Source organism: Melospiza melodia, chromosome 10 (assembly GCF_035770615.1).
Source record: "Melospiza melodia melodia isolate bMelMel2 chromosome 10, bMelMel2.pri, whole genome shotgun sequence".
Classification (NCBI taxonomy): Eukaryota; Metazoa; Chordata; class Aves; order Passeriformes; family Passerellidae; genus Melospiza; species Melospiza melodia.
Window position 1 is genome coordinate 29,065,961 of NC_086203.1, and position 14,111 is coordinate 29,080,071.

At 41.6% G+C, this 14,111-nt stretch overlaps 1 protein-coding gene across 3 annotated transcripts in view; it reads left to right on the forward strand.

Moving 5' to 3' along the window:
* The window catches only part of CNTN6 (contactin 6), a 129,358-nt gene that overhangs the window by 15,307 nt on the left and 99,940 nt on the right, over positions 1–14,111 (forward strand). For all 3 annotated transcript variants that reach the window (XM_063165041.1, XM_063165040.1, XM_063165042.1), the window contains one exon: positions 8,904–9,041. In XM_063165041.1, coding sequence (XP_063021111.1) covers positions 8,987–9,041 — 55 coding nt within the window. In that variant the 5' untranslated portion in view covers positions 8,904–8,986. The remainder of the gene's footprint in view (positions 1–8,903; positions 9,042–14,111) is intronic.

Consider the following 14,111-nt stretch of genomic DNA (forward strand, 5'->3'; position numbering starts at 1 on the left):
AGATGGGGCAACTGAGAGGTGTTTTAAAAACTTCTATTCCATTTTGAGTCTCATGAGAAGGGTGAGACAATACAGATGTTAGAATTCATGCCATTACAATAAGAAGCCAACTATTTTTTAATTACAATACATTATAAGCATTTCTTGGCCTGTCAGCTTTAGCCACCCCACGCTGTAAATGCCTTAAAGCCAATCATCTAAAATCACCCCTTATGGGTCTCATTCCAATGCATCTTTCACAGTTGTATTTCTCCAAAGTATCTAGAGTTATTTGCAAAGCTCTATGAATCCATTTCCAGCACATTCCCAATTTCCAGTCCTTGTCCTCCCTCCTGCCAGCCTTGGCTGGTGTGGAGCAGCCCCCTCAGGGCATCCCCTTCACCCACCCAGGGCTCAGGATCCCTCTTGGATCACCCAAACCCTTCTGGATTTTCCATGGGGGATCCTTTAGAAACTCCAGCTTGGTGTTGTTTAAAGGACTTCTTCGTCTTCCTCCTCTTCCTCCTCTCCTTTTGCATTCCACCAGCATCCAGCTCTGGAGCTCCAGCAGAAGACAGAAATCATTTGTATTCCTCATCCCATCTCCAGATCATCTTCAAACCAGTCTAGACATCAAAGCAATCTGTTTGCTGCTCTGATTATTCCACTTGGCTGTGTCCCCTATCTTAAAATACATAGATTATGCTAAATTAAGTCCAATTTCATCCAGAAACCAGCTGATTATTTTCTTCCTTTTCCTCATTATCCAAGAGATTCTAAATGATAGCAATAAACAGCAACGGCATCACAAGGAGGAAGGGGATGGGAAGGATCCTCATTTCACACTGAATCATTACTTGTTAAACAATAAGCCTTGAAATTAACTTTCCCTCCTGACACCCCTGCATGCACAAATGCAAATAAAATAATTACAGCCTTCATCTTGGGCAAAAATAATGGTCATGGATGGTTCAGCTAATCTTAAAGTCACCCTGGGATTGCAGCCCTGCTTGTTCCTATTTCTGTTGGTTAGAATTCCACCTAATGATGGTTTAAATCCATGGTCACCCAGGTCAGCCCAGATCTAGTCCTGGCCACTTTATTTATTGCTGCACTGCAGTATATGGCTATTAAAAAATCCAAATATTTCCTGACAGCTCTCGGGGGAAATCTACAGTTCATAATTTCCTTTCATGGTACTATTAATACTTCCTGACAGGCTGAAAGCCAGTTGTTAATAATCTGGAAGATTTCCAGGTTCTTGTCTAAAATTAGCTTCAGTTTCACTTCTTTTTTTTTTTTTTTTTTTTTTTTTTTTTTTTTTTTTTTTTGGCAAATTTTAACCCTGATCCAGAAATTCTGAGGCAGGAGTGGCAGGTGGATGGCCCGGTCCCTTCTGCAGGTGTTTGTCCTTGAACTTCCTGATTCAAAAGAACATTTCTCCAACTCCAAAACTCCAGGGATGTTTTGCTCAACTCCACATTCCCTTTGGGAAGAAAGTTTGGTGGATTGGAATGGAATTCTCTGTGTCCAGTGGGGAAAGAAATTGCCTTTATTTATTTTTTTTTAAGGTGTTGTGAAGGCCACCAGCTGGAGGACCAGGTGTGTAAGAAGTGCAGCAGCAAAAATAATAAATACTAAAGATACTGTTTATTTGAAAGGAGAGCCCCATAAAGATATCACAATGCCTTTAATATGGATTTTAATAAAAAGATCTGGGATATTGAATGTGAAGAAGCAGAAGATTAAACTGCCAACACCTAATAAGAGACTTTAGGGTGGCACAAATGAAAGCATTGCTGGGATATCAGGCTCAGAGAGAAGCAACTGCTGCATGAGATCTTGAAAGAGATTAAGCCTTCAAAATATTATTGTAAAAGTTTATCAACAATTCCTTTATTAACCTCCATATCTTTGAAGAAACCTGCACACTGTCTTTTGATGATATTCTCATTTTGATCCTCTTTTTAGTGAAGAAATGGGAATTTTGCTGCTGACTTCAGTCAAGACAGAATCAATTTTTGTAATCATTATTACACTGATAATATTTGGAAGGAGGTTTTCTTAAGCTTTCACTCATAGATATGAAGTAGATGTTAAACTTTTCACCTGGGAAGAACAATGTGTGCTCTTCATTCCAGTGCTTGGTGCCATCAAGATCTGCAGCTTTAGTGTTTGTGAACAAGTTAAAAGAAAAGTAATAATTGGTTCAAAAGTGATATTATCAGATTTGGTAAATTTAACACTTTCAGATCTCTTCAAAAACTTTATTTCATAGTGTATTGTATTGAAAATTGATCCACACCTACATTTCAGCCAGGCGTTGGAAGCATTTTTATCAGACTTTTTCCATCTCAATGTTTGCTCAGCAATTGCTGCAGTCTGTATTAAATGACTGTGAGAGAATCTTCTTGTTGTTGGAAATTATCTTGATGATGAAAACTTCCAAACTCTAATTCACATGGAAAATGTTCTCTCATTCTCTCCTGTAGTTCCCACAAATCTCTGAGGGCTGAACTGATGCTTTCATCCCACCAACACTTCCAGCACAGATTTCACACAGGTGTTGGAGGTTCATTCCCACTTCTTTAGGGATTAAAATGAGAGCAGCATTGTTTTAACCAAAGAATGAGCAATTAGCCCTTTCAGGCTGATTACTGGCATTGCATAGTGTATAAACTTTAAAAAAGGGTGTCAAAATACAGCTTAAAATGGGGTTGTATGAGATAGCTACACCTGCACGAGGGCTAGGACTGGGTTATTCTCTGTAATATTCATTATCACTTAAGCACTTTGCTGTTGAAAGACATTTTAATGCTGATTTGTCAACAGCACAGCCCACTGGGGTTTCTACCTTTCAGCCTTTGTATTTGGGTTAAGTACAGCAAACTCTCTCATTGGCTCTTCCCTGTGCAGCCAGGGTTATTTACAGCTGGAATGCCCACACAAGGTTTGGCACACAGCAAATAATCAAAATAATTTAAAAGATATTTAAATCCTTCCTTGTCTTGTACTTGGCTGTTAAAGAACGTGTGAATCCTGACAAGGATGTTTAGAGTCATGGAAGGGGTTGAGTTGCAAGGGACCTTAAAGCCCATCCAGTGCCACCTGCACCATGGGGAGGGACAGCTTCTGATGCCCTGAGCAGGCTGGCCTGGAACAGAGGCTGGGCAGAGTCACAGAATAAAGCAGGGATTTATTCAAAGCATCTCCTCCACGGATGCACCTTGGGCAGCACCAGAGCCCAGCCAGGGCTGCACCCAAGATGAACCAAAATGGCCCCAAAATGCACGGCCGGGCACGGGCTCTGTCCCTGGGATCAGCTCTGCTCCATTTGCACCTTGCAGTTCATTGTCCCATCCCAGCTTCAGCCCAGGCAGTCCCACCCTGCTTGTTTTTCTCTCTCCAGCCCACGGGGTTTGTGCTCCTGGGCTGAGATTTGGGTCATTTGTCCTTGGTGCCCAGCTGGAGCAGGAATTGTTTTGTCTCCCTGCTCTGTGCACAGAGCTCACCATGCCCTGATGTGAAACTCAAAACTGCACAGCACTAAAGCAGCACAGAATGTGAAAAATAGAAAAGTTAAACCTGAGGCATCATTTCCACTATCCCAGGCTGCTCCCAGCTCCATCCAACCTGGCCTTGGACACTTCCAGGGTTGTGCATCCACAAATTCCCTGTGCCAGGACCATTTCAATGCTGGTGAGTCTGGGAAAGTGAGTGAGGCCTCATCAGACACCAGACAAAGTCCATCCCATTCCTCCTCAAATGTCTTAATTTGGGGAGTTTAAGGCACCAAAAGCCACTGTAGTGTCCCACCATGTAGGATCTCAATGTCACCTGCAACACAACAAGCTGTTTGCTCAGAGTTGGGAAAATGTTTTGAAAACACAAGATTTAAACCCTCCCCGAGGGCTCCATGCACTGAATCTGAATTGCAAACGAGCCACAATATTTCCAGTTTCCCTAGGAAAAGTAAGCAATAGCAGTCAGGAGTGAAAACCAAATGGAAATCCAAGTCCTTTTGTGAGAGAGGAAAAACAGGAGCGATCGGTATCGGAAACCTTTGTTAAATAGCACGGGGTGCTTTTCTCCCTCAAAATATGGTTCAATAATTCTAAATAAGCACTGAGAACTCCAACAGCATACGTAAATCTTGCTGGAGCCTGGCAAACTGGTCGCTTCTGCTCCTGCCCTGGTAGCTGCGAGTGTTTGCTATTCACTCTGCTATGGATATCTGGAAAATAATTTGAGTGCAGAAAGCGCCTCAGGGATAAAAAGTTTGAAAAGAAAAATGTAGCTGTATATCATTGGCATTCATGAGAAAATTCACATTAGATGCCTTGGAATCAGGTGCTCAGGAGACAATAGACAGATCAGGAGCAATGGTGTGCCAGGAATGCAAGCCTGGCTGGGACAGACTTATTTCCTGGCACATGAGGAATACAAAAGCGTGGAAGGCCAAACTCAGAAGATAATAGAGATGTGTGGAAGCTGGTGGGAGGGAAAGCTAAGGCTGCAGAATAAAAAGGCTGTGCATGCACTCTCTGGATTAAAGCCTTTCCCTCCACATTTCCATTCCTTTCTTCTGCCATACAGATCTCATTCCATAGATGGTCACACCAATAAACCTGGAGTGAAGCTCCCCCACCAGCACCACTGTGGAATTTGGCCCCAAATCCCTGTTGTTACACTTTTTAGTTTTTTTTCTCCCACCAGGTCAAAAAGTTGCTCTTTCTGCAAGCACAGCTACATTTTGCCATGGGTAAAAATGTCAATTTGCTGGAATTTAGCTGAGAGCAAAATCTCATCATTCCCAGGGCCTGACAGGTTTTACCCCAGTTCAATGTCACATCACCACCTGAACCAACTTTTACTTGCAGAAAACTTTACAGAAAATTGTGGCAGAAGTGGGAAATGGGGCTTATTTTCATGAAAATTCAGATGACACCAGAAGAGCAGCTTTGTATTTTGTCACAGATTTGGTCCTGTAAATGTTTTGTTACTCAAAAAACAAATGGTTGAAGAAATTAAAGGTCTTGAAAACCAAAGCCTCGGCACCAGGTTGGGATCAGTGAAGAGCAAGCCATTAGCAGTTAAATTAATATGTTAAATATATATCAGATTATTTTAATTAATAAATGAATCCACAGCCTGTTCCCTTCTAAAGTCCAAGGAAAACAGCAGTACAACTGAAACCTCCAGCCCCACAACAAGAGAGCCTTTGCCTCCGTGTGCCAAGGGCCAAGTAAACACTCAAATCCTACTTTTAGACAGAATTTTTCAATATTCCAGATGTCCAGGAGGGAATCTTTGATGGCAGCAATAGTTTTGTGTCCTTTCTTTCCAATATTACCCAGAGTGTCTGCAAGGAGGAGCAGGTGCAGCTCAACTCATCCATTGCTGACCTGGGAATTTTTTCCACCTTTTTCCATATATTCACCTCCTATATATCCCACACATTTGGATGTCCCAAGAGAAAATATCTCTCCTTCCTCACAGATCAGAAGTGAAAATGACAGGTATAAATTATCCGAGGACTGAGTTCTTTCCTGTGGACTTGTTTTCTCTAATGGGAAAACAACAAAAAATGATGTTGCCTCCTTCTGTAACAAACATATTTGTATAAATTACATCCTGCTGACAAATGGACACACAATCAGGATTTTTAGGGGGAAATGTAATGTTTCCCCCATGATCACATTTAACATATTTTGTTTTCCATCCATCTCTCTGCTGAAACCATGGCATAACAATTAGAATAAGTGATAGCAGCACATCCAGGAAACAAAGGGTATGATGGCAGAATTTATCTTGTTACATTTCTTGATTTAACGCCAGTCTGGGATTTCTGGTCTGAACCAGATTTTTCTTATGCTATAAATATTTCAGTTTTTTCATTTATTCTTGATTTAGTTTGACAGTAAATAATCCCATGGAAGCAGCTGTTGGAAAGATGTTGTAAAAAATATTAAGTGCCTGCTTGCCAGTTCAGTCCTTGTGTATGTCAAAGGGAAGGGAATAAAACAGTTGGGTAACTTAAAGGAAATATTTGTGTGTGTGTGTGTATATTTACAGTAATGTCCCATAATTTGCAGTCCTAGGAGCAGAAGAATTACAGCTCTGAGGATTGATCAATGCCTTCTATGAATACAAAGAGTTTGGGTTGCATATTCTCGATATTGGCAGCTGCAGGTTCTTGTTTCAGGGTTCCAAAAGACTCATCCATAACCCAACAAGAGGAGAATAGAAAGCAGGGAGGGTTTCAAAAGGATATTTCCTTGCAAAATAAAGGATATGTCCTCTTGGAAAAGGCAAGGTCTGGCCAGTTATTTGGCTTTTATTGGTTATTTTTTGTTTGGAATATTTTTTGTTTGGAGTACTTTTTGTTTGGAATATCAGGACGTATGTAACTCTGGATGGTCAAAGTCCATTCCCCAATTTTCTTTGGCAACTCTTGCGCCTTTAGAAGGGATTTCTGCACTAAATAACTCACACACCCAATGTGGAAGGACCAGAAACTGAATATATTTGGGAGATCTTGAGGAAAAGGAGTTGGATGGGACCAGCACTGGGAGGTGCTCCCTGTCCAAGAAAACAAGCACAGAAAAATAGCCAGCACAGGAGGGGAATACAGATTGAAATGCCAAGGAAAATGTGCAAAATTCGTGGCAATAACTGCAGCAAAAGGGGATAAATTGCAGACAAACGCTGGTTGTTATCTGCTAACAGCCAACTTGGCACCCACCAGGATGATTTGTCAGCAAATGGGAAATTTGAGCCTCCTCACCCTGGGGTGCTGCACACAGGCCCTGGGTGCTTTGGGAATCTTCTCCCTCCTCCAGGGAAAGAAAATCTAAAACTGGGACAGGTAAAGTCACAAAATTAATACAGGAAGAATTAGATGACATCTAAGTAACTAATTAAAATCCTAACTTACAGTTTTTGATCTGAAGGGATACGTTCTGTTCATGAAGGACGAGGGAAAACATATTTAAAGAGGGTATTTATTTTTTTTTTGTCTCAGATATCACAGATATGTATGCGAGCTTCAAGACAAATATTGACAAGCAGGAGAAAGGGTGTGAAATAAATATGATGTGATTCAATAAGGGAAAGCACCAGGTTTTCCACTGAAGCAGAAATAATCAATGCCTACCTTCAGTATCACCAGGTGGTTTAAAGGAGGGGTTGGAGTGGAACCTGGACTGAAGGCAAGTGCTCTAAAAAAGCACCCAAAAGTATTAAAAAAGAAAGGAAATATTGATTGAGGCTGTTTAGGTACCACTTTGTGCAGGGTTGATATATAAAGGTACAACCCAGCTCATCCTTCTCTGCTTCTACTTCGGCAGAATTATAATTTAATACTTTTTAATCCTTTTCCTTTCAAACACTTATAAATTTTGCAAATGTTCTTCAGTAGATCACAGCTGTGTGTGAAATAGGACATCATGAAAAACTGTAAGAAACTCTGGGGTTTTTCCATCCTCTTTTTCCAAAATTTAGAAGCTTGTCAAGATTTGATCGTTCCTCAGGATTTTAAGGGTCTCCCTTGAGACCACCTGCATATTTATAGTTGAAGTTTATAGAAAATGTTAACAAAATTAAGTCCCTTCCAGAAGATTTGGATTTCTTAATTTTCTAAAAAAACATCTCTCTCACCCTATGAGCAATAAGTTCCAGGGCAACCCTGGATGAGATCTTTTCACACTGCTGTGAAAAATGAGTCAAGTGAGAAGAGAATATGGATCCATAAGTGTGCCTCATAATTGTAATTTCTCAGTGGAAAATTTTCAGCACTTAAAAGGTTTGGAATGATTTTACAATTTTGTAAACTCATTTTATTAAGTGATTTCTGGTTTCAGCTGCTTTATGAACTGATCCCCCACAGTAAATCACTCGTTTGCCCTTTGGGAGTATAGGCCAAACAGATACTTTTTCCTGCCTTAATTCATCATCTGTTGACTGAAATGTCAAAGGAAATTAGAGGAAATTGTTATGTAAATCCTTACTGGGGATGGTTCATTTCTGAAGGATCAAACCTCCCACAGAAAAGGTGTTTTTGTCTTTTTACATGGGGTGAGTGTGACACTGTGCTCCCTTCTGCTCCCGTGGGAGATCAATGATTGATCACACATTCACCAAAGGATCCTGGCTGGGATCAGAACCAAACCACGATGGAATCTTGGAATCCCAGAATGGTTTGGGTTGGGAGGGACCTTAAATCCCACCCAGTGCCACCCCTGCCATGGCAGGGACACCTCCCACTGTCCCAGGTGCTCCAATGTCCAACCTGGCCTTGGGCACTGCCAGGGGCACATTCTGGGAATTCCATCTCAAACCCTGCCAGGGATCAATTCCTTATTCCCAATATCCCATACAAACCTATTCTTTACCAGTGGGAGCCATTCCCTGTGTCCTGTCCCTCATCCCTTGTCCCCAGTCCCTCTCCAGCTCTCCTGGAGCCCCTTCAGGCCCTGCAAGGCCTCCGAGCTCTCCCTGGAACCTTCTCCTCTCCAGCTCCCCCAGCCTGGATCCAGAGGGGCTCCCTTTGATGGAACAAGAAATATCTTAACATTTGATGAACATTTAGCAGTTGAAAAAAGCCCATTTTTTCCAAACACCTTTTCCTCCATCCCTGCACAGTCTGGCAGAGGGAGCACAGGCAGATTTTTCTTTCCTACTTGGAGAAACTCCCTCCCATCCAAGAGGTCTCTGTGCCACATGGAGGGGATGGGAGGAACCCCAACATTACCTGTGATTTTCATTTTGGAATTCTTTTTGTGCCAGGATGATCCTATCCCATTGCATTTGCAGTGCCTGAGTCTCCAAAAGGTGCAGTACAAGGTGATTTTACGTGGGGAATTTTGGGGTATTGATTTGCGGTCTGTGCTTTAATTGCCCAATATCTCTTCCTGTTTTTGCAGAATATCCAGGTAGTCACAGGAAGACACACTTTACTTTCTTCCACTGATTGGATGGGAGGAATTTTTGACCTTGGAAAGTGGAGATGGTGTTGCTATGGAAACTAATAAGTCTGCTGCCATTCATGAGCTGCAGCACAGGTAAAATGTTCCACTATTAGTGTTTGTGATTGATAAATCTCTGTCAGTGTCATAGTTCTTGGAGAAAGGAGCAGCAATTACCAAAATTAACAGCCCTTTTTTGTATGAACAAGTGACTAAGGAGCTTTTCATTAGGACACACTTTAATTTTGAACAACTCCAGGTGCTGCCTTTAAACCAGAAAAGCACTTTTCAGGAGCATAAGAAAGCTGGAATCCAGGTAATAGCTTTAAAAAATAGTCTAAGCTGTAACAGTGAGAAAGAAGAACAATTGATACTTGGGGGACAACATCATGAAAACATTCCTTGGCCACAATATCAGCAAATTAGGCTGGATTGAAAACCAGACCAGTTTGGGAGCACTGAATTAATGGTTTGGATTCCACATTTCACATCACACCCTTCAAGTGCTTCCATGTAAGTGAAGCGTCTTTAAATCACAGTTAACTGAAAGGCAAATTAAATTATTTATTTATGAAGGGTGAGAATCATAAGGACTGTCAATATAAATGCATAAAATGGCAAGAAAATCTTGCTTAAAGCCCAAAGCAAATGCAGTGACAATGAAGTGGTGATGGACCCTCATCCTCCCACCCTGACACTGCTCAGGTTGGATCAGAGGACAGAATGTGCTTGGAAGAAGGAGAAATGCCTCCCCCCATTCTCCTTCCTGAATATCCCCTGTGTTTATTTAAAATATCAACAGTTTGTAGCATATTGTGAGGTAAAATGTTCTTTTCTGCCTGGCTGGGCATTGCTCACAGTGAGGGTTTGGTGCTCTGAGTTCACTCCTGCTCTGAACCTTTCTTCTAATTAAAAGCATATAACTTGACAATGCTGCTTCATAGAGCCATAAAAATGGGATTAACTCCTGTGGCTCATTACAGCTCCTCTCCAAACAGGCACTGAGTGGGAGCTGAACTCTTTGAGGTTCTAATGAATTTGGGGATGGACTGACCCCTCACACTTGGCTGTGATAGAAACCATGACAACTGACTTTTGTCTCCAATTAATGCGTTGAACTCTAAATAGCCAGGATATTACTCATGTACTTACAAGGAAATTGTATTAAAGTAACCTCAAATGGTACTTAAATTAATTATGTAGTGCATGAGTCAGCAGCTGTTTGAAGTGGAGAAACAGAGCAGAGGGCAGACTTCAGTACCATTTTAAAATACAATTTAAATGAACCTCGATGCTGTTTTATCTAAATGTGAAATGTAAACCTCAGGATGAAAAAAAAAAAAAAAAAAGCAAATCTCAGGATCAGACTTTCTGTTAAATCAATACAAAGTTGCTATTTCAGTAACAAACAGCCAGAACATTAAGGACTAAAAATCTTGGAGTATATAAAAATATTGCGATATATAAAATATTCCAAGTGAGCGGTTGCTCATTTAAGCCCAGCTTTGCTGAACTTATCTCAACAACCACGTGTTTAGGACCCAAATGTTCTCTTTAATTCCTCATTGTCCCACTCAGCCCTCTTGGGTTCCTCTCACAGACCCTTCCCTCCTTTACTACTCTGAGTAAAGCACTTGTAGCAGTCTGTCAGAGCACAGGATTCCCCTGCAATTCCTTGATTTCTTGTGAAATATTGGGAAATGGATGGTGGTCCTGGAATCTGAATGGCTGGAGGAGCAGGAGAGCTGCATGAGGGACAAGATATTCTCACACCCATGATTTGTATCTCCAAAAAGAACCTTTTCCTTCATTTTTTTTCCTTTTTTTTCCCCCCCAGGCTTTAATTTTTGTCATCTTCATCATTCTTGCCAGAGGATTCTCTTTAACGAGCCCAGTCCCGGGCTTTAAACCTGAGTTAAAAGGTACTGGGAGCTCACTTTTAGATGAACATGTTCAGCTTTTAAAGGCTTAAAAATAGCTAAAAATGCAAATGTTCCATATTCCCAGGCACCAAGAGCAGCTCACAACGGCCCTTTTGTCCTGCTCCTGCTCTCAATTAAAGGAACAGCAAAAGCTCCCACTGACTTCACTGGGATAAGTTAATTTATTCCTGGGTATAAATTAACTCCATTGATTTCAGCAGAGCTCCGCTGATTTTCACTCCATGACATTCTGAAATATGCCTGATGGTAACAGTCAAACTGCACTTATGGCAAAACTTCTCTGATTTATCACATGGAAGGCTCACATCAATTTAGGAATAATAGAAAAGAGTGGGAAGGTGAGGAAGCAGCCCTGGTGCTGAGCAGAGCAGTTTTGTGGCTGGGGATGGAAGGGTAATTCAGGGTGTTGGATGGCATTGGTCACTCATTTCCTCCTTGTTTCTACCTCAATTCCACCTGACATGCGGAATGAAAATGATTCTGACCTATAAATTAATTTTAAATCTCAGGATTAAATGTGCTGTGCAGAAGAACTGGATATTATTAGCCCCCCAAAATGGCAATTCAATTACTCAAAAATCAAACTGCCCTCTATATTCTCTTTATAGGCAAAAAATCGTGGAAAGAATAATGTTCCCTCCAACTCTTATTTTCCAGCAAAGCTTTTTTATGTGTCTCAACGAGGGTCTTTAGGGTTTTCTTGCAGTGCCTTAGGGGACAAAATAAAATAAGGTAATGCATGCACAGTGACACAGCGAGGGAACAGATTAGATTTTTTTTTTTCATAACCCATTGCTATTTAAATGAGATAATCTGATCTAAGCAGAGCACCGGAGGCAAGAAGGGTGATGAAGATAAACTCAGAGATCATTACTTTAAATTCTGTGTACTTGCTATAGGGATGTACAACAACCATCTCCTGACATCATTGCAATTTAAACGTTATTTGATATGAATATGTTAGGAAAGAGCCTTCACTTTCTGGATTAAAGATGTAGACAGGACTTGGGGAAGTTGAAATGAACAGACCTGTCTAAAGTGCTCAATAAAATAAAATAATTGTCTCTTCACACCAAAACTCTCTCAGGTTTTGCTCCTATGGCTGCTCCTGGATTGTGCTGCTTCCTCTGGAGTTGTTGTGCAAGGCAGGTTGCCAAGAATATCTTGATAAGACAGAATTTTATTTTCATTTTTAATATCATATTTCTGTCCTAAGTGTCCATCAGATGCAGCTCAGGCTGTTCTTTGGGGGTGCCAGCTCAGGTTCTCCATCAGGATGGAGGAAATTCCCTCACCTGTCTCTCTCTGGTCCCTCCATTCTCTCCTGCATCAATAAGGAATTACCTCCTGATAATTCCAAGGGTCTGTCTTCCTCCTGGACAGCTGATCCAAATTTTCTGTGTCCCTCCTGTTCCTAAAGGGAAATGGCACCTCTTTGACCTGATTCCTGGTGGCCTCTTCCCTTCCAATAAATCCCTTTGCACACATGGAGAGGTGGCCCTGGTCACTGTCCTTTGTCACTGCCCTTTGCTCTGCTGATGGTCTTGGCCCCACCGTGCAAGCAAAGGGAATTCCAGGATTAAAGACAAGGAAAAAGCAGAATGGCCCTGCATTCTATCAGGCTGTGGACAGCAGAAATATTCCAAGCCAGTCTGACCTGAATTTGGAAATGAGGCATCAGCTGCATTTTCACATAGCCCTTTGGCTCCTGGCCTCCAAATCAATCCGAGGTGCAACCCCAACCTCCCAGGCCGGGCTTTTGGCCCATCATTTTGGAAACTGTTAAATTAGAGAGAGACATTTCCTGATGCAGAGTGTCCTGATCCTCCTCTGGGTCACAGCAGGATGAATATTGAACACAGCACATCCCACACTCTGCCTGCAGTGTCTGGCAGATTTATTGTTGGCATAACAGCACCTTTAGGGATGGAACAGCACACCATATATTTTAAGACAAGTGACATCTTTGCTATTTCTAACAGCAAAATGTGGAGATGAACTAGTCCAGCCTGGAAATGTTGAGGCTTCCCTGAACAACCAGAAGCACCTGGAGAGCTGCTGATGAGTCAGACAATTATGATAATTAGGTGTCCCTCAGACAGCAAGGAGGTTTTCGTGGTTTTGGGAAATAAAAAGCTGAATTTCTGTGAGGGACTCGCAAGGCTGGTACTGCAATGTCCCTCCCAGGAGAGGCAGCAGTGGCGTTTGGAGAACTTTTGTTTGGTGCTGTGGGGTGCCAGGAGGTTCAGCTCATTCCCCAGCATCAGTGAACAACAACCACTCCTGGTGCAGCAGAGACAGAGCAAAGGGAACCTTGTGCCCTGAAAGTTACATTTAGGGATGTGAGGGGGTCTGAGGCTTTCCACCAGGCCGACCTAAACCCACTCAGGGCAAAGTGACACCAGCGCCATTCACATTTCCCAATGACTCTCTCACCCTGATTTTTTAAGATTTTTTAAGCTTTCTGATGTTGTCATTCTTGTAACAAACTTTCTCACACACTTTCTGTAAATAATTTATTGGTTTGCATTCTTTTATGGAGAAAGTTTGATGGACTGTTGGTTTGTGCAGTCTCATTGGAGAGGTGGCACTGTCACCCTCCAATCCACTGTCACTTTTGGAAAACTATAAATGTTGGAGTCAGAAAATAAAATTCCCTTTTTATTCACCTTGAGAACAATGGTGTGTGTTGTTCTGTGTCCTATAGTGACAGGACTCCACACCACCCCAAAGCTGGAGCCAGGAATTTTGTCCAACATTTCCTACCAGGAACTGGACTCACCCTACAGAAGTCTCCCTTATTGTGCTTCATCTCCCATAAAATCCCTTTTTGGGATTCCCCTGAGTGCAGGGATGTGGTGGAAAGAGCTGAGAGCTCAGGTGCTTTTTTAAGGTTCTCCTTTAGATTAGAACCTGCATTCCCTGTCAGGGAAATGTTATTTATGGTTCCTAGAGTGAGGTGGAGATGCTGCAGCTCATGGGTGTGAATTCACCAGAGTTTTATGTTTTCCATATTTTTTTTTATGTTTTATGTTTTCTAGTGTCTAAATTCTTTAGTCTGAAAGGCCTTGTCTATTTTTATGTGGTTTAAATAATTATTGCTTCCCAATCTTTTCAATTAGTTGCTTTGCATTATTTTTTCCCTTTTATTTAAATTTTACATGATTTCTTCCTGTTTCATATCAGCCCATTTTATCTCCCAACACAAAAGGCTCATTAACTT